General features: G+C 41.1%; 1 protein-coding gene and 1 long non-coding RNA gene across 2 annotated transcripts in view; one reads left to right on the forward strand and one right to left on the reverse strand.

The window, feature by feature from the left end:
• Positions 1-17,436, reverse strand: part of KCMF1 (potassium channel modulatory factor 1) — a 47,774-nt gene extending 30,338 nt beyond the window's left edge. The window contains 2 exon segments of the mRNA XM_038124100.1: positions 16,342-16,435; positions 16,437-17,436. Of these exon segments, the coding sequence (XP_037980028.1) occupies positions 16,342-16,435; positions 16,437-16,892 (550 nt within the window). The 5' untranslated portion in view covers positions 16,893-17,436.
• On the forward strand, positions 16,731-22,755 carry LOC119695487. The gene is made up of 3 exons (XR_005255232.1): positions 16,731-16,851; positions 20,723-20,793; positions 21,943-22,755. It is a non-coding gene; the product is annotated as an uncharacterized LOC119695487 (long non-coding RNA).
• Positions 22,756-24,850: the final 2,095 nt, after the last annotated feature.

Here is a 24,850-nt window from a genome sequence, read left to right on the forward strand (position 1 = left end):
TCATCAGGTCTTGAAAAAGACCTTTACAGTCACTAAATCCAAGTGTCCACCCAGCAATACCACTGTAATCCCATAACAACTAAACCACATCACCCAGCACCAGATCCAGATGCATCTTGGATACCTGGCTCCCCTACCCCCCTGGGCAAACAATTCTAATTCTTGACTATCTTTTTTTTTTTTTCTTTTTCTGATATCTAATCCACAATCTTCCCTGTCTGAGCAGCAGGCCAGCAGGCCATTTCCTCTTGTCCTCTCACTGCATGCATGTTGGAAGAAACAGACCTCCATCTCACTACAACATCCTTTCAGGTACTTGTAGAGAGTGACGAGGTTCCCCCTGAGCCTCCTCAAGACTAAACAAACCCAGCTCCTTCAGCTATTCCGTTTTTCTGGACGAAGCCTTGTTGCCCTCCTCTCAACACATGCCAGCACCTCAATGTCCTTTTTAAAGTGAAAAGACAAAGGAACACAGTACTCGAGTCATGGTCTCGGCAGTGCTCAGGACAGGGGGACAACTATTTCCCTGGTATAAAAACAAGAATTGAACAGTACAGCAAGCCCATCAAGTTTCAGCCTTGATCCATGAACATCAGCCAGCCTGCTGCAAAAAGAAATTTTTCCATTTTTGCTTTTACATCCCAAGCTGTGGAAGTTACACATACAACAATTTCAGTCATCTTGGGTATCAGGAGCAAGTGATTATTAAGCACTTGCAAAACATGCCCAACTCTATGAAGGAATCATGGAGGATTTCTGGTCAAGCCAATCAATACAATTTAATTTGGCCATCAAACCCATCCCAACAAAAACCTGCTGAAGTATTGTAAATACATTAAAAATAAACAGATTGCAGTAGAGCACAGGAAGTTTGTAGTGTGGCAGCAAAGGAACTGGCACCAGATATGATTTCATTTAACAACTCTGTTAATCTGGAAGATGGCTAACAGCATGTGAACTCTATTAACAGAAAAATACTTACACTGAGAAAGTTATCAACAGCTCCAGAGCAAGAAAATAACAGTAAAAATACTAAGCTACATCCTCTATCTAGTAAAATCAATGGCAAACTTTCTTACTCAATATGACATGACCATGTTCCTGAGTTTGTTTCAGGATGAGACAGCAGAAATACACTACTCAGGCAAGCACCAGCTAAAAGAGAATTGGGGCAAGAGAAAGTATAACACACACAAATGAGTTTTATAGGTGTAAGATACATGAAGAAAATTAAAATCCTAAAAATAAATTTAAAAAAGAACTGGTACTTCTCTGTAGTCCCCGAAAAAATTAAGATACAGTGTTCTCCAAAAATAAACCTTTGTGCATTTTGGATTGCTGTTATTTAGGAAGAGTGGCATAAAAAGGGAAAAACACACAAGGAGAGTAAGACACATGTCCCATCAGGCTTGGGAGACAACTAAGTAATACAGACCAGTTGAACAGAGAAAAGTATACATACTTGAAAAATGCTTTTTCTATGAGCCACTGTTCCAGGCAGATAAGGAAAAAAAAAAAAACCACAACACCAGGTAGAGGCTAAGAGAAGCTTAGCCAAAATTAACTATTTAGGTACACTTTGGACACAGCTCACAGACATTACCTACTTTTGCACTATTAAACTCACTCCTGATCCTTTTAAACATCATCCAAATAGGCTAACATGGCAACCTTTTCCCACCCCGTGGAATGGGGAAAAGGCAAAATTTATCGCAGGTAACAATGCAGAAAGTAGGCAATACTGGCTGGGAAACCAAGAGCTGGAAGTGAAAGACAGAAGAAGTCTGCATGCAGCAAGTGCTCCAGCTTTAGTAGTAATGCTTTGTGATTACATGTCTCGTAACAGCTCAGACTTAAAAGACTTGCACCAAGTAGTCTGGAAATACACACTTTTCAGGTCATGAAAACACATCTAGAAAGCAGTTGGAAGAGGGAGGGAAATAAAAGCAAGTGGTTCTTCTCATGATTAAAGAAAGCAGTAATGCCTAATACAAGGCAGTCACACCTAGATTCCTCCCAACCAACTCAAGCCATAGAGAGGAGCACAAAAACACCTTCGAACTTAAAGACTACCTTCAGAATCACAATTTTGAATGGCATCACATTATCATAAAAGGAATTTATATTTCTTTAACACCACAAGAGGTGTAGTACCTTGTAAAAATAATTAAGTCTCTCTGAACACAACACAGAGGGGAAACAGCAGGTTAAAATCCTACAATTTATTCATTTAACTAGTTTAAATATTCTATCCTGGGCTTTCTCAAAGCATTTTTCTTATTCTGAACATAAACAGACTGCCTTAGCAACTTTTCTTCCCACTCTCCATCACATAGAACTGCTTCTCTGGTTGATGACATGTCTCCAGAAACAACAATTGCTTATGATAGGAAGGCTATACCAGAAGCACACTGTGGGAAATATAGTAACCTAAAGCAAAAATGATTCACATCTACTTCCATCAGGCTTTGAGTCTGTTCCCATTCCTCCCTCTTCTTCTTTCCAATTTTTCACAGCAGACTTCTTTCCTCATTCAAACAACTGCAGAATGGTATGGGCAGGAAGAGACCTTAAAGATCACCTAGATCCAACGTCCCTGCTGCAGGCAGGGACATCTTTCACCTAAACCAGGTTGCTCCAAGCCCCATCTTAAACTGGCCTTAAACAATTCCAGGGATTGGGCATCCACCGCTTCTCTGGGCGACCTGTTGTAGTGCCTCATCATATTCAAAAGAATTTTGTTTAACATCTAATCTAAACCCATCCTCTTTCAGTCTGAAACCATTCTCCCGTGTAAAAAGTCCCTCTCCAACTTTCTTGCAGGCTCTCTTCAGGTACTGGAAGGCCACATTTCGGGTACCCCTAAAGCTTTCTCTTTTCCAGGCTGAACAATTCCAGTTCTCTCAGCCTTTCCTCATAGCAGAGGTGCTCCATCCACCTAAGCAACCTGGTGGCCTCCTCTGAACTCACTCCAACAGTTAGTTCCATGTCCTCCCTGGGACCCCAGAGCTGGATGCAGGTTTCCAGGCAGGGTCTCACCAGAGGGAAGCAGAGGGGCACAATCCCCTCCCTCCCCTTGCTGCCCACACCGCTTTGGACACAATCCAGGACACGTCTGGCTTTCTGGGCTCTCAGATCATGTCCAGCCTCTTCTTCACCAACATCCTCAAGCTCTTCTCAGCAGGGATCCTAATATGTTGTTCATATGTTCCCTGTATTGGCAACACAACCATTTGTCAGACATAACATTACCTGACATAACCTTTCCCCTTGTTCTTCTCATGAGGAAAGTTTCACTGAGCTTTATTACCTGGAGTTCCATTTTTACTGTCACCTTAAACTGTACATGCATAAAGAACCAAACACAATCAAAGTATTATGTTCTGGAATGCTTCCCTGATAGTCCTGATGATCTCATATGTATCCAAATTACTTTTAAGAATAATTTACTAACCACTCTATTTGAAAACAATATGCCACATAATTTTTCTAAAGAGCTTCCAGTCTATCACTAAACACTAAAATCCATCACTAATTTGTAGACCACAGCTCAAAAGTCTTCTGTATTTAAGTATTTTTAACATAATTAGCTCATCTTCTTAAACAAGACTCAGATGTTTGACTTTATTTGCTGAACCACAAAATAAACCAGGTGTTGGTAATACAGAATTTTATCAAAACAGATAAACCTCACTTCATGTTTTAAGAAAATAGGAGAGGAATGGTCTAACACCTTTTATGTCTCACTCCTTACTACAGGCTCAGCTGCCATGCCACAGCTACAAAATGCTTGAAACAGTATTTTAAGGATAAAAAAAATTAAGTGTAACAAATAAATCTGACAGATCTCCATTGAAAAGCTTTTAAACAATCTATTAGGGAAAAGAAATCTATAATACAAAGGTACTAGGTACTAGTGAGGAAAACCTAGATAATGAAGCAGGGGAAGGTGGACATACAACAGGTATTTTAACTGTTTTACCTCAGTATCTGCCTCTTGGAAGCACAAGGTTTTCCTTTACATTTTCAGACTAATTTACAAGCTCTGTTCTCCACTGCCCCCTGGACACTGCTTGAATTCTACACAGAATGTTGGTTTTCACTCACTAAACAGCTGAGCTTCTTCAAGTTCTCAAATGCTGACAAGCAAAATCACTCATCCTCAAACTTTTATCTTCTGCAATTAATACCTTCTTTAAACATGTACACTGGTTTTTAAGACTGCACACTGTGTTGGATTCTAAAGTTCTATATGTGTCTAACATGCAACCACAAATACAGCAAGTCTCCCAGTCTACACATAACTGTAAACTAATGTAGGGTATGAAGGGCTGATATCTCTTCAATTTCCCTTACAGACTTCCAGGTGATGTCACTGGGATGCATGGGTGAAGAGACATCTTCAGCCTGTTCAGCAAACAGGACATCTATAGTCCTGGTACAGCTGCAAGACAGCTGTTATTTTAACAGATTTTCTGAGCTCTCTACTGACTGTTGCAACACCACCAGCTATCACAAGACAGTAAACATTAGCTACTTTCCTTCCAGGTTCTTCTGTGTGTGCTAGAGTTGGCAGCTACCTTACTTCACTGACACATGTTTAAGCAGAGCAGTCAAACTCAGCAGCAACTCAGCACTTCTTACCTTCCCAAAGCTTATGGCTCATCAGAACTATAAATTTTTTCAGGATCAAAGAGGTATACCAATGCACTTGAAATGCCATACATATAAAATATATTTTACAGCTAAGAGGTTTGTAAGGGTTTTTCAATTTGCAGGCATTTTTCAGTTCAGCAACAGACCCAAATGCTGTAACTTAGAGCCTATGGTACAGTCAACAGTGAGTCCATTTTTCTTGTGTACAATTACCGGATGCCTACAATTATTGCATGAGGAAAACTAAAGGACCCAATTTACACACAACTTGTTTCAGCTTCTTTGACCCTAAGGCTTGCTCAATCCTGAATATAGGCCATCAGATTTCCTTTGCAGCTTCTAATTTCTGAGATATTCCTGAGTCCAGCAGCTTCTCTAGAGTTTTTCAATTAACTAGAACAAACTACAGAGTGGACTTTCAAATTTGATACTCATTACCAAGATCTCCAAACGCTCAGCACTGTGAAAGAACATGCAGGTAATGTCATCTTACTAATTAGGAACGTTTAATGCCATTCTCTATTGCACAAACTAAGAAGGTGTCTGCTTTCTTGGAAAGTGATAATTTTTGAAGAAGGACATTTAGAAGGAAGGAATAATAGGTTCGGAAGAAGCTCAACACAACATTTAATGCAAGCATGACAAGAGTGTTCATCAGCAGATGACTTGAAATACATCCCCTGAAGAGATACATTACAGTACTTCTAAAGGTTTGAGCCTGGAGTCCTGCACCTCATTCAACTATGAATGTTCTTCAGTCTTGGCTAAATAAATGTATTCTGGCATGCAATTCCCAACAATCCATTCCTTCACTTTCTGTTCATTTTCCTTTAATTTCCCATTAACATTATTAACTGAGCTTTGAGCCACAGTAAGAACAATACCTCACAGTAACTGGCTCCAATACTTAAGAGCTGGATAATATTCTAACAAACTATGAGATAACCCAAAACTTATATTAATATCCTCCATTTATACCTTTTTTTAACATGACATGAGTTAAAATTGAGAGTTTAGCTGAGTTGCAGATTCTCTGCTTCTAAATAAACATCAAACAGCAATCTGCAACAGCACATTATTAGTAGCAAGCTCTACCAGTACAAATATGGCCAGTAACAGTCAATTATTCAATTATCTACACTATAAAGACAAGTTTATATTCTAACCTATCTTTACTTGTGCATCTTCATTTACAAAGCCATTCTTCTACAGCAAAATCTCAAGCTGCTTTCTCTGCTCATCACAAATAAGGAATACTTAATGTTGTCAGATCCTGCCTGGCATTTCACAGGCCTTATGGCAAACAACCTTGGAAAAGACACCTGCAGATCACAAGTATCGATTCTTTCTGAATTCAGGACGGGAAATGGGCTTTTGTTTGTCTTTGGAATTTTCTAAAATTGACGATAACCAAGGGAGAAGAGAGCTAGAAAATGTGTCTGACCTACTCCTGAGTCAAGACATTCTGCAGTTTCTACTCCATCTTCTTAAACCTGCAAGGTATCTAATTAATATAATCAACAGATCATAGTTAACAGCAGAAATAACTGACTTTCATCTGCACAGTCAGAAATTAAACTACACTTACTGACATCTTCATCTTACCAGAACAGTACAAATGATAGCAAGAAACAGGTATGGAATTAAAGTCATCTGAGCTATCTTATGCACATCTAGGTTAAAAAAAAAGCTTAGTCATTACACACTTAGTCATTACATTACATACATACACTCTGAATTCTCTGCCGTTTTGTGAAGCTTAGACGTCTTTCTTCAAGGGCATCCTTGAAATCACTTTCCCAAACTTACCTCCTTTTCCACAACTATTTTCAAAGAGTCTACTTTGGACATGTGAAAAGTATAACACCAATAATTCAGGGGGTGAAGTTAGTGGCCTTATTTACTCTCAGGAAGTAAAGACAGAGGAAACTTTGGAAGCTGCAGATGCACAAGTATGTCAGTCCAGGACCCTCATTCCAGCACTATTACTCTTGGTAAAGCTGCTCTCACTTCATCAGTGGATCATAAGCTGCTTCTCACTACAGATATTTTCCACTTGCAGAGATAACCCACACCTCAGCTTGCATGCTGAAATACACATAACAGCTGTACACTAAACACCATCTCAGCATTCCTGCCTACATTAAAAGCATATGCAAATATGCAATAATTTAAACATTTGCTTTGTTGAGTAGAAGTGATGTGATGGTATCTTGAGCACAGAGAAGACTTTGTGCCCAAACCACAGATTTCTTCAAAGTTAATTTCATTCCATCATGAAAGAAAGTCCAACTTACTTTCAGACAAGGACTTACAATCAAAACTCACAGCAATTTAAAATTCATTCCAGGTGAACAACAATTTCTGAGCATGCACAACTAATACACACACATACACACACAGAGGTAAACATGCAAAAATGTATTTCCAGTAAAACTGAATGTTGATTCTTACCAGAATCATTTATTTGGAGATAAAGACAGAAGTTATCGATGATCACAAAGGAGGTCCTTACGTGACTACATACTAATGCATTTGTGACCTTGAAAATCATGTATGATCTATTGCTGCTGGAGCTAGGATACTTGAGATACCTATCAAGTACCCAGAGTATCACCAGTTTAACAGCCCACAGCACTGCTCTCCAACCAGGCACCTCCAGGACGCCGCTGTTCATCTGCTAAGTTATTCTAATGTTCTAGGCACACACCCAAGTGTTTATTTCTAGAAGCTGCCGTGAAGTTCCTCCCATACCATCAAGCATCCGGAAAGCAACTCTGTTGGTCTGAAAACTGGTCTGGAAATTTGTTCAAAATTACAACCCTAATATGAATATTGATATTTTTATCTTTCACATTAATTTATGCTGATTTCTACACTGTTTATACATAGATTTCACCTCATCCTTTCAAATTTTTAGAGCAAATATAATCTTATAGAAGGAGCCATTAGAAATCACCTTCAGTCAAGAATACTGGCTGCTTTAGTATCAATGAGCTAATAGCGTAAATAGCATTTACACTAGGAGTCAACTGTCACTGAAGAGTTTTGTAAACAATGACTCTGCTCAAGAAATAATTAGAGAATACATCAGTCATAACCTTGCAAAGCTTTTACTACTGAAGGCACCTCATCACATCAGACAACCAACAAAACCAAAACATAAATCCGTCTCTGTATCTGGCTGCCTAAAACCCTTCCAGCAACAGCTTTTTTTCTGAAATAAGTGAGGACAAGTTGCGCACCAAGAAACACCGGAGCTTTGCTTTTCAAAGAGACTTACAGAGGCAGGCATTAAATTTCTATTGCACTTGCACTCAACAAGGGTCTACAGCTTCCCAAGGGGTTGTTGAAAATCCCACCCGAGAGCACTCAAAGGAGGAAAGTAGGAGAGGGACAGCATGGCAAGGGGAAGAAAGAATAGTGACAACAAAATAAGAGGGTGAAGGATAAGAGATCAAAGACAAAAAGAAAGAAAGCAAAGATAATTTATCCTACCAGAGACAGCACCTCTTGTCAGTCAAGACAAGAAACATTGCCTCCCAAAAAGAATCTGGCACCAGGAAGTGGCAGAAGGGGGAAAGACCAATCTGACCTGAGGTAAGAAAAAGAAATGCAGTTATTTTTTTTTTTAGAACTCTGTTGTTTCATCTTACTTTTGCAGCATATTTTTTAAAAACATTTTTTAAATTAATATTTTTCTTCACCTGTATTTTTGTCAGTTATGACAGTGGGATGATACAAATCAAATGCAGAACAGGATCAACAGTATTTTCATAAAAATGAGAAATTAAAGACAAATTTTAAGTAATGTGGGGGTATAATATGAAGTGATACCTGCCAACAATATATGCTAGTGAAATGTCCCAATGAGTAAAAAATTTGGAATAAACTTACATCTATAAAACTCACTGCAATGGAGTACAAGACCACTAATTTCTCCCTATAAGAGACTTTGCTGGCTGCATACTGCCTGTTGGCAAGATAAAATCTACACCTGATACCCCATGTGAACATGGGAGAAACATCACAGCCTTTGTGTGTGTCCAGGTTCCAAGTTTATTGCAGCAAAAAAGTTCTACCCAGGTCTCCAACTGAGAATGGGGTGACTTTTAGAGACAGTCTCCTAGAAGCTCCAAATAAAGCAATCACAACAGAAAGAACTAACACAAATATGAAATTCACTGCAGGGTGACAAATAAGCAATAAAAAGGAACGTTCATAAAAAGAAAATCATAGACTACGCCTGAAATTTTTTACAAATATTTAAACAAAAAAATAAAAATTCCATCAAGTGAATCCATTCATCCTCCCCCTATCAACTTATTCAAACTACATTCTCAGAACAAACTTGGCAGGTGGGGCAGAATAATTTCTTTATAACATGTCAGAGGGTCTAGTGACTTCTAGTCATACTTAAAAATTAATTCCAAACTATAACAAGTAACTTCAAGTGGCAGAAATAAAGCCATTACCTGCACACACCTCTGATACACAATTCCAAGGCTTCTGTGATGCTGTCTCACTATTTTTACTTGGCACGCATCTGACTTCTAAACCCAGTAAATGACAATAAGCCACACAAAACTTTTCAAGTATATCTGAACTGAAGACGGTTGGGTTTATACATATTTTCTGAAACAGTCAAATAATGAGCTTGTCTCTATGCCTCCCACTGAATTCCAAATGCTTATGTTACCCTGTCAAAATGCTACACTGAGAAAAAAATGTGGATAACCATTACGAATAGATATACAGAAAAATGTTGGAGTAAGTTCAAATCAGACACTCAAGTGATGCTTAAGGGAAAGAGAGCTAAGATTTAAGATCCTTGACAGCCACATTTGAATCAGAAGTAGTTAAAATATCTGGAGCAGAAAGTTTAAGATAAAATTCAAAGCTTTAACTGTTAAATCTGGATATGAGGTAGCTTCAAGAACAATCAATAATAAAATTCTCCATAATCTCATCACACAGTGTACAAAAAAGCAGTTCAGTTTTATTCCCTCCCTTGAATTGATGAGATTTCTTCTTGTATTTGAAAAGGAAGATCACAGATTATCTTTTACGCAGTGATGCTTTCCTTTCAGATTCTCTATCAGCCTTTCTGAGGCAAAGGCTGATAGAGACCTTCCAACTGGCCTTTTCAATTTCTGTCCATACAATAATTCCCCCTCACAAAGCCTTATCTCTTGAGCCACTAACAGCACTCTGCTTGAGTTTTCTGAACTGTTCACAGTACCTTAATATTGTTAATAATGTTGTTTCTCTATGAGTGAGCAACACTTCTGCCTATAGCTAAAGTTTTGTATACCCTTCTCCATTATGTCTCCACTTTCAGAAACCTACAGCTACCAAATCTGCTCATCTGTTTTAAATCCTGTAGAGGGGAAGAACACATTGCATGTGGAGGATTTACCTCAAATGATTCCAGGAACAAAAACCATGCAAGTTCACTACCTTACTCATATTAGAATACACGTACCCAAAGTTATCAATCTATGGTCAGAACATATCAGATGTCATCTAACACAATTATATTCCTTTCTTAAAAAATACCACCTTACTCAGTGCACCAGTGAGTATGATGTTCAGTAAACAAATAGGAGAGCTCCCCCATTTGTTCTGTCCTCCTTGGTCAGCCTGAGCCCTCAGTTATCACAGAGTTCAAAGAAATTTGCACTGACTATAAATTTTCTCACTGCCTTCTCTCTGCAAGCATTTTATCTACAAAATTTCAGTGTAGCCCAAACATCAATGAATTAACTTCAACAACAACTTCTAAGCAAGATATCGCTTCTCTTGAAAGAGGGAAAACACAGCATGTAAAGAATAAAACTCTAAGTCTGCTGAACTCAGTCACCCAATCGGAGATGCTGAAGGATGGATTTTTAAGAATTCTTGATTTTCTACAACTAAGTGTGTTTTCAAAACTCACCGCTCAGTTAATACAGCTGTAGGTGTGAATGCTCAGATCCCAAAATCCCAAACCAGGTCTTCATAAAGAACAAACAGCTAACAGCTATCCATGAATTCTTGACAAAGTAACTTACCTAGCAGTTCACATGAACTGCAATAGAGGACAGGACAGCTGATCCAGCTTTCCACAACAAAGCTCCAGTGTCAACACCTTGGCCATCTTTTCTTTCTGTAATATCTCTACCTGCCCATCTGCTGTACACTCCAAAACACTGAGCAGTGGTCTAACATAGAGAACCATCCTGCACACCCTAAAGAATGCATGGTGGTGTGCAGTAGATAATATGCAGCTGTGTTCAAAATGAAGATACTCAAACGAGGTTGAATTATTGCTGTCTCCGGTACATCCCAATTCCTGAGCAACATTCTTCAACTACACTGCTGTGTCCAGCAGCTTCTTGAATGTATTAACGCTTTTTGTATTAGTCACTGATTTGGTTTCGTTATTTAACAGTAACGGAAGTAACATAACAATAAAGATACAACAATGAACAGTGACACCAACAACTATTCCTCAAATGCTATCAGTAATGTAAACATGCAAAAGTATTTGAAAAGCTTTCTTCTTTTTATTTAACATGTATGAATTTTATCTGTTTAGCACCACTCAAGCAATTTTCATGGCTCTATAAATTTCCCCCAAATCCCTTTGTGTTCACACGAACATTTGGAAAAGAGTTTTTTCACTGTTTGTTTTGTCTCTTCACCCCCACCCAATAATGTTAAAAGTATCACAGTTCTGTTCCAGTTTTCCTGGTTAAGATACAGGCCATCAGCCTTTCAACATTGGTAATTTGTATCTGATTTTTTCTCCCTTTTCCCATGATGGTGCAATTATTTTTTATAAAGACCTGAGAGAAAAAGCTCCCTTTACAAACATTTTTGGAGGACCTTGTTCAGACTCTGCAGGAAGAGCAGCAGCTTGGTTCACACAGTTTCCTAAACCAGAGCCAGAACCCTTTTTTTAAAACCTAGCTTCCATAAAGCCAGTAAGTATCTTACAGTTAAAATATGAATTCTGTTTCCAGCTCTTTTTATCATTAAATGATGATTCACTTTCCTACTGAAATCAAACAAGTTTAATAAAAAAGCAAATTACTGTGTTCAAATATTTCCAATCACATTTGCAGCTGTTTACATTTAATGTTAACATTTTTTGTGCCTAAACATGGCTCTCACTAGTCAAATTGTCACATTAACTCATTTTCAGATACTGCACTGCATCTGTAATTAGATGCATTTATATGCTACCATAGAGTAAAACTAACAAGAGTACGAAACACTTCGCATATGCAGTTAGAAAATGTTTTGGAAGACTCAAATATTAGTGCAAATTCAAAAAAACCCTCACCGTTTTATATAATACGTACAACTTAATCTGGACTTATGTTCTACAAAAGAGATCTCAGTGGCAGCAACATATGAAAGAGTTCGTGTTTATTCTGTATTGTGAAATACAGCAAACTCCTTGTTTGGAGAAGATGCAAGCAAAGTAAGCACTGGAAGGCAGCAAGTTGTAACTGGTCTCACAGAGGCACATTTCATTACTACATGCCACACTTCACCAACACCATATCTTGGGTACTTTGGACAAAAAAGATGTAGTCTTATTAAGTTTCACATGCAAAAATATATTAATTCTGCATTTTGTGTGGCACCTTTCCAACTGACCCCATACAAAGTATTAAGTTATGCCTCAACTGACTGAGCACTGGAGTTTGCAGTATCCTTCTGCAGCTCAAGTAGTTATTGCATCACTACAAAGGGCAGAAATTACTCTTGCTATTAATGTTTTCAAAAAGTTTGTTTCAGGTTTTTATGTTTTGTATTGTGACCTTACAGAAAACATCATCAACCCAGACTCCCAATCTTTTCACTGTACAGCCAGAGGACTGGAGCTAACATTACCCTTATACTAATGGTTTTCAAGTGGTTGGTATATATTCAACTCTAACTATGATTTCTTGAATTTCAAAGATGAAGTTACATGCATATCTTTTAAAAATTTTACTTATTTACTTTTCCACTACAAATAAGCCCTTGATTTCAGTATCTCTAAGCAACCATTTATGTATACACACAAAGGAAAGGAGCACAGAAACACTAGCTCCCTCCACTAAGAGGATCTCAAAGTCAGAAGAGAATATTTGGAAAGGCCATGTGGTCCTGTGGATGCTGCTCCCCCTTCCTATTGTGTTACCACCATCCATTCACAATTTCACGTGGGACGTGGATTACCTACAGACTTTTACTGACTTTGTAAGAAATACTGACAAATGGGAACCTGCAAAAAAAGCCAGAACCTGCACTGCTGACAGCTCTTTGAAGCTTAAAGACTACCTCCTTTAGTGAGAAGAAGCAGAAAAGGATGGAACTGGGTCTGGGAGTGAGGCACAGAGCATGAGAGATGGAGACCTAAGTGATGCAGGTGATATGGAACTGGGAGCCCTCTGGAGATGCCAGCTGTAGGGAATTTGAACCCAGGCCAGTTAATGCTGTTGCGACCTAGTTCCACAAAACAAGTTGCAAAAATGGTCTTGTAATGATATTCCTGGAAGTCGCAATTCTCGATTTTTCTGCTGTCCTGGGTGGTGTCCACTGCCAAATAAGAGAATCATTGCCACATATTCACAAAAAGACATAACCCGTAACAAGCAAAATACCGCCTGATAAACTTTCCACAGTGTAAAAAAAAAAAAAAAAAATTACTTACCTGTTCCTTGTAGGCTGCCAAATATTACACCACCACCTATTCCTCCACAGAGGGGCTAACCCAGAGAAACACAGCATATTGCCCCTATAAAGGGAACAACATGAATACCAAGACCAGGGAATGACCTCATGTTGCATTCTACAAAACCAAAGGCTAGCCTCTTAACACCAAATCACAGAACAAAAATGGTTTTGAAAAACTAGAAGAGCCTAGCAAGGCCAAGAGATAAGTACGTAACTCTTGACAGCATTACCAAGGAAGTCTCTTGAACATTGAATAAACACATTAAAAAAAAAGCAACACCAATTGAAATTCTAGTAGGTGTCCATTTTCCTGTATTTGGGAGAAACAGGAGTCTGGACCTCAGGTGTGAAGTCAGAGTGCAGTGAAAAGGCAGGCTGTGGTGAAACTTTTTGTGAAGGATAACAAAATCTCACTTTTAAAAAAAAACAACAACAAAGCCAACTAACCAAAATACCCCAAACAATTGTTTTGTACAGATTATTATGCCAAAAAAGCAGTCAAGAAAGCCCAATGTAAAGTAAGAGTAAATCTCTGACATATGCTTTACAGCCTTCTTCAAGTCCCAAACCTTTAGAATTCTAACTTCTCCAGCATTTACACATCCAAATACATACGTTTCCACCATAAAACTGGTACAGCATCCTGATTCTTTCAAGAAATACCAATAAATCTTGTTTGTAACTTTGTGCATGGACCACTTTAAAGAAAATACACAGAAAAAATTAACATAAACGTGATTAAAACTTGCTTTTTCCCATACTCTTCCAAGACAGCCATCTCCAAACTAGTCATATGGGATCAAAAACTGTCAGCTGTGAATAACTTTGCACAGCTCTGAAGCAAGAATTACTTTTCTTTTTGAGTATATAATTTCTAAGGATTTCCAGAGTTCTACCAAAATCAACCCCCCAAACCTCTTCTCCATAAAGCTGGAAAGCCGTCCCTCCCATACTAAGACATGTTATTGTATCCCTGTGACCAAAGTTGCCTAAAAGAACATATCTGAAGTGTGAAGTAAGAGGAGAATCATTGAGAAATTAAGAGACAGACTAGCTTTAAAAAAAAAATAAAAAATCACAAGGATACAGTGGTAGATGCCATTTGTAATCTCACAGTGTTCTCATGATTTCAGGAATGCATTGTTTGTTCACACACACACACACCTGAGAAGTCTACGTCCAGGATCCAAAACTCATACTCGCTTACCAATTAGGTAATTAATTAGGCAATTATCTCTCTTTTTTCTAACTAGGTGTGTCTAAATGAATCTGCTTTGGAAAGAGAATATTAAGTCCAATTTCATACACAGTGACTCCTTTTAAAAACACCACCTAATATCAAAGACAGGAAATATAATTTTCCTTGCTACAAACATCTAACAACTGAAAGAAAACTTCATGCTACAGTCTCCATAAGAAACACACAAGCAAACCTACTTTCAAATTCTATTTTAATAGAAAGACAGGGCTGGAATGTCTTTTTAACACATATCACTGCTTCTTATAATAGTCCATGCACTTGTCACTGAAAATCACTAAAGAACAACATATGATATCACTTACAACTATGATAAAACCTGCATAATTTTAACTGTTCAAGTTAGAAAAAGCCTGTATTCCACTACTGTACATTAAAGAGAGTATTATGGATACATGCATAACAGCAGATACTTGCAGACTGCATAAACCTACTACACCACCACCAATAGTAACTTTGTGATCAATGATCATTTCATTTCATTTCAGTCAAAAACTGCATCTTTAATCATAAAAAAAATCCATCTCCACCCTCCTGGGAAAACATGAAGGCAGGGAGAGGAAGGGGAGAAAATGCAGCAGACTTACTAAGCTTCAACTTTAACAAGTAAACAACCAAAAACAGTGGATTCGGGGAAGACAACTCTTTGATAGAGATGCACAAACGAGAAGTCTACAAAATACTGCAACACACACCAAAAACCCTGCCTAAAACCACACTGCCTAAAGTCAAGCTACTAACTAGAAGCCAGCAGTATGAGCCACAAATATCGAAGTCTCCTATAATGTTTCTGTCGAAACGTTTTAAGATCAGACGAAACGAAGAAATCATAAATTAGATAAAAGAAAATGAAGATAATACTATATTAGGTTCCGAACATGGCAGAAAGTTATTTTTTCAGACAACAAACCCTGGTTTTATAAAATACTAGTTCAAACACTTTAACCACAACAAGCGCGAAAAAACCGAGCAACTTTCTCGCCTGGTTTCATACTCCCATCTTCTTTCTAGAGAAATTCCTTTCCTAGTTTCCATCTCTTCCTCCACCCTGCTCCTTCTGACTAACTACCCACTGAAGTCCGGCACGGCGGTAAACACAACGGGACCAGACGAAGCAGCACACAGAGAACACGTTTCTCCGGCGGCCTCAAAACATGCCACTATTACACCAGCACCGGCCTCCTCGGCCGCAAGGCAAAACCGAGGGAAAACGAGCAGATCCTGGGGCCGCCAGAACACAAGCCACCCCTCGTCAGGGCCAGGCAAGCCGCCCGCACACTTCTGCCCCGGATCCCGCTTCCTCGGCACGCAGGGGGACCCTGGAGCACGGAGCCCGGCGGGACCGGCCGAGGCGGCGGCCGACACGTCGGCAGGGCCGCCCCGCGCCACCGCCCACCCACGGCGGCCGGGCCCGCCGGGGACGCCGCACCTCGCTCCGCCCGTCCTTCGGGCGGAGGAGCTCGGCCCCCCCGCCGGCCGTACCTGGGGCCCCGGCCCCGCCTGGCGGAGGCCGCGCGGCGAACGGGCCGTACCGGCCTCCCCCGCTATGACACTGCAGAGCGCGGCCCGCCCGCCCGGGCCTCTCCTTCCTTCCGCCGCCGGGCCCCGGGCCCCGCTCCCGGCGGCGCCATGATGATGATCGGCCCCCGAGGCCGCCGGGCCGGGCCCCACCGCCGCCGCCGGGAGCGGCCTGGGCGGCCCGCGCCGCTCACCTTCATGTCGGGACATCCTAGTCCAGAGACGGCGGCCCAGGCCCGTCTCGGGGCTCCCGCGGGCAGCTCGGGCGCCGCTGCGGCCTCGCCCCCCCGCCGCCGCCCCGGTGCGAGAGGAGAGGGGCCGGGGCTGGGCCGGGAAGGGGGCGAAAACACAAGAGGCGGCGAGGAGCCGGCCTCCCTCCTCCTCCTTCTCCTCCTCCTCCTGCCTCCTCACTCGCCCTGCGGGGGGCGGATCCGGCGGCAACGGCTTCCCGGGCGCCGTGACACGGTGACTCCGGGCCCCGCCGGCCGCTGGCGCCGCCTCCCGCGCCGCTCCGCCCCTGCCGCACCAGCGACGGCGGCGGCCGAGCTGGAGCCTTCCCGGCCCCGGCCCCTGCCCCTTCCCCTTCCTCCTCCCGCCCCGGCCGCGCTGCTGGAGGAAGAGGAAACTCCCCGGCAGGGCGGCGGCCCTCCCGCGCGGGTTGCCGGGCCAGGGCGGGCTCCGCCCGGGGCAAGGAAGCGGTCGAGGTAACGGAACCGAGCAGCGGCCTGACCCGAAGGACGCGCATTAACCGGCTTTTTTATGTAAAAGGAGCGGAGAAAGAGCGGCAGAGAACAGCATGCCGTGAGCCGGCGTTCCGTCACTGATCGCGTTACTCATTCTGACAGATTTGGGGAGCTGCAACTCCAGGCACAGGGCTGGAGTGTTTCCTTCGTGGGTTTGGTTGTGGGTGCTTTTTTTTTTTTTCTTTTTTCTTTTTTTCCCGGGTTCCGCCTTTGTCAGGCCTGTAGAGGACTGCCAGACGTGTCCTTCAGTTAAACTCCAGCTCTGTAAAGACGATGCCCACGGTGTGCCGTATGTTTTCCCACTCACAGAATCACAGAATAGCTTGACTTGGAAGGGACTCACAAGGATGGTGAAGTCAAACTCCTGGCCCTGCATAGGACCAGGCCCATGAATGACACCATGTGCCAGAGAGTGTTTTCCAATGCTTCTTGAATTCTCTCGGGCTTGGTGTTGTGATCACTTCCCTGGAGAGCCCGCTCCAGCACCCAACCACCCTCTGGGTTAAGAGCCTCTTTTTAATGTCCAGCCTAAACCTCCCCTGACAAAACTTCATGCTGTGCCTTTGGCTCTTGTCACTGCTCATCATAGATAAAGAGATCAGTATCTGCCCCTCCTGTTCCCCTCACGAGGAAGTTGTAGACTGCAGTGAGGTCTCCCCTCAGTCTTGTCCAGGCTGAACAGATCAAGGGACCTCAGCCACTTCTCATATGGCTTCCCCTCAAGGCCTTGTACTCCAGACAAGTGTCTTGGTCTGTCCACACCACAAGGACTTTTCATCCTGTCATCATTGGCTTCCTACCACTTCACAGAAGCAGGCCAGTCTTGAAACGAGTGAAAGACCTGCAACAGAGCTGTGTTCCTTCCCTGGTTCAGATGCACAGGGCACATACTTCATGCATTTTGGTTTTGCCTTTCTTACTGGCCTAGATTCCATCCATGATAATAGCACCATCTTTTTTACCTTCTCCCACCTGCTTTCGTTTTCTCAAAGTTTTCCATCTGCTGTGCTCATGGCATTCCTTCATTTTTTCCCTTTGCCAATCGAACACTTCTCTCTTCTCCACTGTCTTACACCACAGCTCCCATATGTCTGCCTCAGCCCCACAATTCTTAAGCATTTATGTTGGTGAAATATCTTCTCAGTCTGTTTCAAAGGCCATGAGGGTCCACACCAGTGCAGCTTTAAGTATCAAGGTGCTCGGAAAGGCAGGAGTGAACCAGATGGTGTTGAAAGGAGGAAGTGCCAACCTCATTCCTGGCACCACCTCACTCCCATGCCAGTTGCATTATACAGCCTCTGCTTGACACCTTACATGCATGTGCACTCTTTGTTCCTGGTACAAAGGTGGTTTCTGAGCGCCTGGTTCATTTCCAGCTTTCCTTTATCTACATGACATTTCATAAACACTGCCTACTGAAAGATAGCTTGGATCTAAAAGTCTAAAATTCCAGTGGGTTGTGGGCATTTTCAGTGGCAGCAAGCAATACTTGTGAATTTGATAAGCTGTAGGGAAAAATGGAGATAATTTTGAATACCATTTTGATGGGAGCCAATGACTTCATTGCTTATGAAAACAGGCGGACAGTCAATGACCATGCAAAAAGGTTGCAAGAAGTACACCACAGATAACAAGACCCTGAAGAGCGCCTTGCAGCTGCCATAATACTCACTACAAAACTATGAAAGCATGTTTCAGGAGTGTTTGTCACCAGTCTAGTTCTGCTGATAATGCTGTACCTATACTACCAGCATTTCACAGCAACAGTGCACAGACTGGAGCAGTGAGTAAGATGTGTTTTTCTACTTTATTTTGTTACCAACAATTTTAAATGCAAATGGCAATTATTTCACCCAGATGCAAATTACAGACCACCCATTGCTCCCTTTCCATCCCTAGAAGAGCAAGCTAGTTTGCAAGCTAGTAACTTGGCTGGCTAGAGATATTTCATTTCTGTGAGAGACTGTGGCTCCTCCTGAAGATAACTTTCCTCTCTCTGAGCACTGCAATGCTGTGTTGGCTGTGCTAGGTTTTATCCTGTTACACAAGAGTGACCTCCCACAGGAGCTTCTCCCCATGCATCTGATAAAATACAGACTGCATGCCAGGTATTTCAGTGGGACCTGGAAGATTCTGTGCTTAATCTTGGAAGTCCTTGATCTAGTCATCTTGTTTCTCCACACTTCAGTTAAAAATCAGTTCAATAAACTTTCCTCTTTTTAAGTTTTTCTCAGATGGATATCCCTTGAGTGCACATGGTGGCTGTCTGTGGCGTATTCTCCATCTTTGTAGACTTGAAGTCCAAAATTAAAACTGTAATCCTGTTATTATTTCCTGTTTTCTTGCCTTAAGACCTGTATCTATACCCAAAGGCACAGTGTAGATAAAAGACTCGGTGCTTTTGGAATTATGTTAGAATATGCTTGCACATGCAGCATTATATGCAGCACCTGCATTATATCCTTCAGTGGGAATTTTGCTGATTGTCTCTACTGCAAATACAGCAAATACTGCAAATGTGAGATGACTAGGCTCTCAGAGATTAGCATGTGGCAACTCTGTCTGCATGTGCAAAGACATACATAACAGAATTTGAATGTCCTTTACAAGGTCATGGCCACCAGTAGAAAATATTATTTTCTTAGCATTATTGTGATAATTAATAACCCATACTGTCCTGGTTTTGAACAGTACTGTTTCTCAAACCCACATGCTGTTATTCCGCAAGCAGAATGAGAAAGAAAGATTTTATTTAGGTTTATAATGTTTTGGTATGGATCAATCTCTCTGTCTCTAAGGAAGGAACCTGCTATAATTGGGTTTCTTGCTCTTTCTCTCTCATACAGTAGAAGAATTCATAGGTGATAGTTCCTTTAAAGCCACAAGGAAATAATTCAACATTAGTGTCTTTCCGATGGATAAAAGCAAGCTGAGAAACAAAAATTTTCTTACCCAAAGTCATTCAAGGTCAGAGCCAGACAAGGGACTAGAGACCTAGTTCTCACAGCTAATTAGGCCATTGGATAAGCCACAGTGATAAACAAAAAAAAATTGATGAATTTTCACAACATATAATAATACTATGATGAAATTTGTGTCTGAAAGTCATAAAATCCTCTGAAATAGGGGAAGAAATGGTTATGTGGCCTCATGCAGTTCCTTTCTTTGCCATTGTAAAAAGGGTGTCTGGAACAGACCAGGAGAAGTTTGTCCACTGAACAGTGGTCACTGAACTTTGAATTGAACAGTAACATCCTAGAGCAGAACTCCTGAGTGTTAAAACTGTTACATTAGGAGACACTGAATTGTGATTAATGTCCTCAGAATTATTCAGTCTTTTGTAAACTACTAAAAGCCTGCTGAGACTGTGTTTTTAACTTGTTTCAGTGCTATATATTCAGTACCTGCTATGCTAACAGGCTTCATCCATTGGAGGAATGCTTTGCTTTGCTTGAACATGTCATTACCAAGGCTGGGCAACCCACTGCATGCCACAGTAGCTACCTGGAACTAAAACACTAGAATCATACCGAACTCCCATGTTTCGTTTGCTTGCTCATCAGTAGATGCATATGGGACTGTGATGCATACATACTCAAATATCAAATTTGTACACTGGTACATGTCAGGCCCTTCCATTGCACTTTCTTTTCTGCTGTTTTTCTGCCTCCTTTTGCTCAGTAGTGGTTCAACATGAGTTGCTTACTGGCTGTGTTCAGTGTATCTAAATAAAGCTTTTAAGAGAAATACAGTCTTGCTGCTTTCTAAGATATGAGGAAAGCCCCAAAAAACTTAACTTCTTCTTACTTTCTGTTTTACTTTCTTTGCCAAGGATGCCTGGTTTGCCATAATGGTCCAGAAAACACAAGGGCCTTGGGAATGATTCCTATGGCTGGATTCTAGGTAGGAAATGGTATTTCTACATAAATAGTTCTTATGAACTGAATTCTTTCATGTTCCCAGGCCTGCTTATGGTGTCTCACAATCCACCTTGAAGTGTCCAAAGCACTGGAACTGCACAAGTGGAATGGTAGGAATCAGGAACATCAGACGGCTTTGCTTAGTGAGTCCTATTTGGGGATTTTGCAATGGAATACAAGCATCTCACTGGACAAGAGAGGACTTGAATTTTCAGCAGATTTTTTTTCCCTCACATGGAAACTCTATTTGGCCTTAGAGCTATCCTGTGCTAAGCACAACTAAATATATTATAAAATGCTCATTATCAGTTTAAACTTTTATGAGAAGTACTTATTTTGAATGCTGGACACCACAAGGATGTGCAATGGAAATGCTATGCTGCTGTGTCCATAATTTACTGGCAACCAGCAGTTGCAAAAGCAGTTTCATTTTTTCAGACATACAGTCCAGGAGTAAATGCCACATGTGTCTTCTTTCCTGAGCTGTGGTGATGCATTTTTTTTTATCTTAAAATTGAGAGGCAGATGCAGTTAAGGGATAAAGGGTTTTTATCTCGTTATTTAATAAGGATTTTTATGGTGCAACACTTCACCAAGATGGAGCATCCCGAAATGTACACTCTGGGTAGATTGTGTATACAAGTTTATAGATGATATCATCCCTTCCTGAAGAATTTCTTCCTGGATGGGCTTAATCCTAGTTTACAGGATGTATTTTAGAGAGGATCTTGGTTCCTCAAGATAGTGTAGGGCTTTCTGGACTCCAGTTGCAAGGCCTTTAGGGTGTTTGGTTTTCTGGCCTAACAGAATACCAGGACTATGTTAAGTTATCAGATTTAAGGAATTACAAGTATGCATGTTAAGAGCATTGAGAATACATGAAAGGTATATAAGAGAAAAGGCAAAAAGTCATCATGGCACGAGTAGTATCCCCATATTCACCTGCACATGCCCTGAAAACACTGCCATTCCCAAGCCCTCTGTAACAGATTTTGCATGATCCCAGAATCCTTTTGCAAGTCGGACAGGTGGTATTAAGAGGTTAAGCTAATGGGTACTTGTACACATCAGACATAAGTGTGCAGGCACTGCATAGAATTTTAATATACTGCTGCTCTTTTTCTTTTATCAGCAAGCGTGTCTGGACTTCAGCAAAATGAGGAATTGCCTTGTTTATCTCCTTCCTTTCAGAGTCTGCATTCAGAGGTTACCCCAGATCGGTCCTTCACTATTGTGAGCTTTCATCGTCTCCGCAGTCAGTTTTTGATGCTGGTTAAGATACCAGATGTTGATATAAAGTTTAAAGTGCCCAGCTAACTCCTTCTCTTCGACTTTTCTGACCAAACCTTTATGAAGAATTTGAGCTAAAATGAACACTGAAAATTTATCAAATCATTCTGTCCTATTACAAATATACTCCAAACTGACGACATACTCTTGTAATGGCATGGCTCCAGTAGGCACACTGTTCTTACAGGACCTGAAGTCACAGCACATTAGGAAATAGAAATGGCTTTTAAAAATTCTCCTGATTCTAGCTTTAGAAGCGAACAAAGAAAAAAAGAATCTATCTTTCTTGAAATTACTTTTGCTGTTCCTTTGGAAGTTAGTGCTGAACAAAACAATAATCCTCTACTTGATAACCACAAATGTTGCCATTTGGACTCCATTCATGTGAATGAATGAGAAACACAGTGTCCCAAGCACTGTTCCCACATGGAGGAGATATGAGGGATGTATCCTGTGTACTTACAAAGCCTTTTTTCTGTGAACAGGAGGAAGCAATTAAAAAATTATCTGCTCCTCACCATAAAAACTCCTCTGCTGCCCAGATGTGTTTTTTGCACGTATTTCTCGGAGGCATGCTGCAATACTGGTTCAGGCTATGAGCTAAGTTTTCATTACCCTCTGGGTTTTTTTGGCCCTTTTCTTCCTATCCCTTCTCTCTTTCTAATCAACACCTGCACTTATTCATAAGGAATTCCCTTATTCAAAGGGAATTCAAACTGAGTGATTCTCTTTGACCTTTTTGAACGCAGATCTGTGCCTATTTTTATAAGCACTGGATACTGACATACAGGAGACAAGTTACTCTTTGCGAAACTTGGTGGTTAGTCTTTGGACTCGTATGCCTCTGTTTCAGTACAATTCAAGATTGGTACCTTATGCCCAGACTTTTCAACTCCCTTGCTGGAATCATATGATATGTGAGATGCTATGATGAGGTGATACAATGTCACTCTCCAAAATTTGCCTTAGACTTGAGGAGGCTCTCATGGCTGGCTCCTTTTCCTTGAGGGCCCTTATGAGGAAAGGGGCGCTCCAGAACTCACTGCAAAATCTCATCAGCTCCATGACTATCCAGGTTAAGTGCAGCATGGCAATGCCTGGGGAAGCGTTTGTCTGCACTGCTTGTGTCTGCTTTGCCAGCACAGTTCCAAGGAACAGAAAGCAGGTTGAAACTCCCACAGTGTCAAAGACTACTAGCACTTGTTGAAATTAGGGGCTTCTCTGAATACACCAGGAATTTTCAAAATATGAGGACATGTAATTTCTGCTGGAAAAAGCCTGTACTATAAAGTGACAGCTGAAAGCTGGCATTGTGGGATACAAGAAACAGGTTTATGTGGGTTTTGTCTTGGCCATAGCTGCTAAGTAGCAATCCTGCAGTAAAATAGGTTATATCTCATCATGCTCTTCTTCTTCTCTCCCTAGAAATTTTAGCCTGCATGGCTCAGACAAGCATGTATCTGACAGTGTATTAGCACTTAAAAAAAAGAAATGAGAAACTCAATACACTTAATAATAACCTTTTAAAAAATAATTTAAAAAATTATTTCCCAGTAAGTGTGGGGTTTCACCCCCGGATTGGGATGACCCCGAAAGATGGAAAAGTCCCTCCTCCAACCCGTGCCTTCGAAGAAAGACTCAGTAGTCTTCTGTTGTCTGTTCTCAAGGTTGTTTATTGTTGGTTATCTACAAGATTCTTCTCCCTGAACTGCTGTGGCCCGTTCAGCAGCTCAGACAAAGGCACTCTGCCCTCCCAGGGGGCTGGTGCTATCTTTTATATCATATATTACGTACTACATGTTTATGCTTTTTCTCCAATGCCTACTATCTATATTGAATGGTGACTTTCTACTCTAAACCAATCTGTGAGTGCCAACACCACCAAAGACATGGAGGTTAGGAAGGAGAAAGAAAGAGGACAGGGCACACCCAAGTCCCTCCATCTTAGAACTCCTGACCCCCATGTACAAAACTTGGACCCCTGCGTACAAGGCTTAAAACCCCCCTGTACAGCACTCAGAAATCCTACCCTTTACTTCGTGACTACTTCTACTACAATATCTAAACTTTTGTGACTTCTTGTTCTTCCTGCAAAGTTGGTAAACTGTTCCATGGGTCAGATTCAAAGCCACAGGGGTTTCTGGCTGCATGCCAGGGTCTCAGATGCTTTTGACCTGGGTCTGGAACATCCGAGAATGTCTGTGGGACATTCTGAGTTCCGACAAATAAGCTGGGGAGAAAAGACTGCTTTTACTTGAAATGCACAAAATTGCTGTGTGTGCCAGGTGACTCTGTCTGGTTCTGCAGCAGGCACCTGTACTGGAATAATTTGCTATAATATTCTTAGCTGGTTTTAGATCTGCATGACTAGTGATTTTGGCTTGCCCTTTTCCAGTCATCCCTCATTTTTCCCTTCTTCCTGCGATGAAACTGGAGAAAATTTGAGTTCCAAATGCAACTTAGCTATGTCTGGGGCACCACTAAATGACAAACAGGTCTCATCCAGCTTTTGGGGTTTTATCCAGACATGCCTTCTAGCAGTAAACTAAGTCTTGCCTAAGTCTTGCCTGTCTCCTCACATATTTTCCTCTGAATGTCAGAAGCCAAGCCAAGCCAAGCCAAGTTTTCTATTCTCACTTTACAAATTTAAAATTTTTCAGTTAAGGAATAATTTGAAAATTGATAATTTGAAAATGTGTTTATAAAACCAGGTATTTCTGGTTTTCAGTTGCCCATGTAAATACTCAACG

The sequence above is a fragment of the Motacilla alba genome, chromosome Z (assembly GCF_015832195.1).
Source record: "Motacilla alba alba isolate MOTALB_02 chromosome Z, Motacilla_alba_V1.0_pri, whole genome shotgun sequence".
Lineage (NCBI taxonomy): Eukaryota > Metazoa > Chordata > Aves > Passeriformes > Motacillidae > Motacilla > Motacilla alba.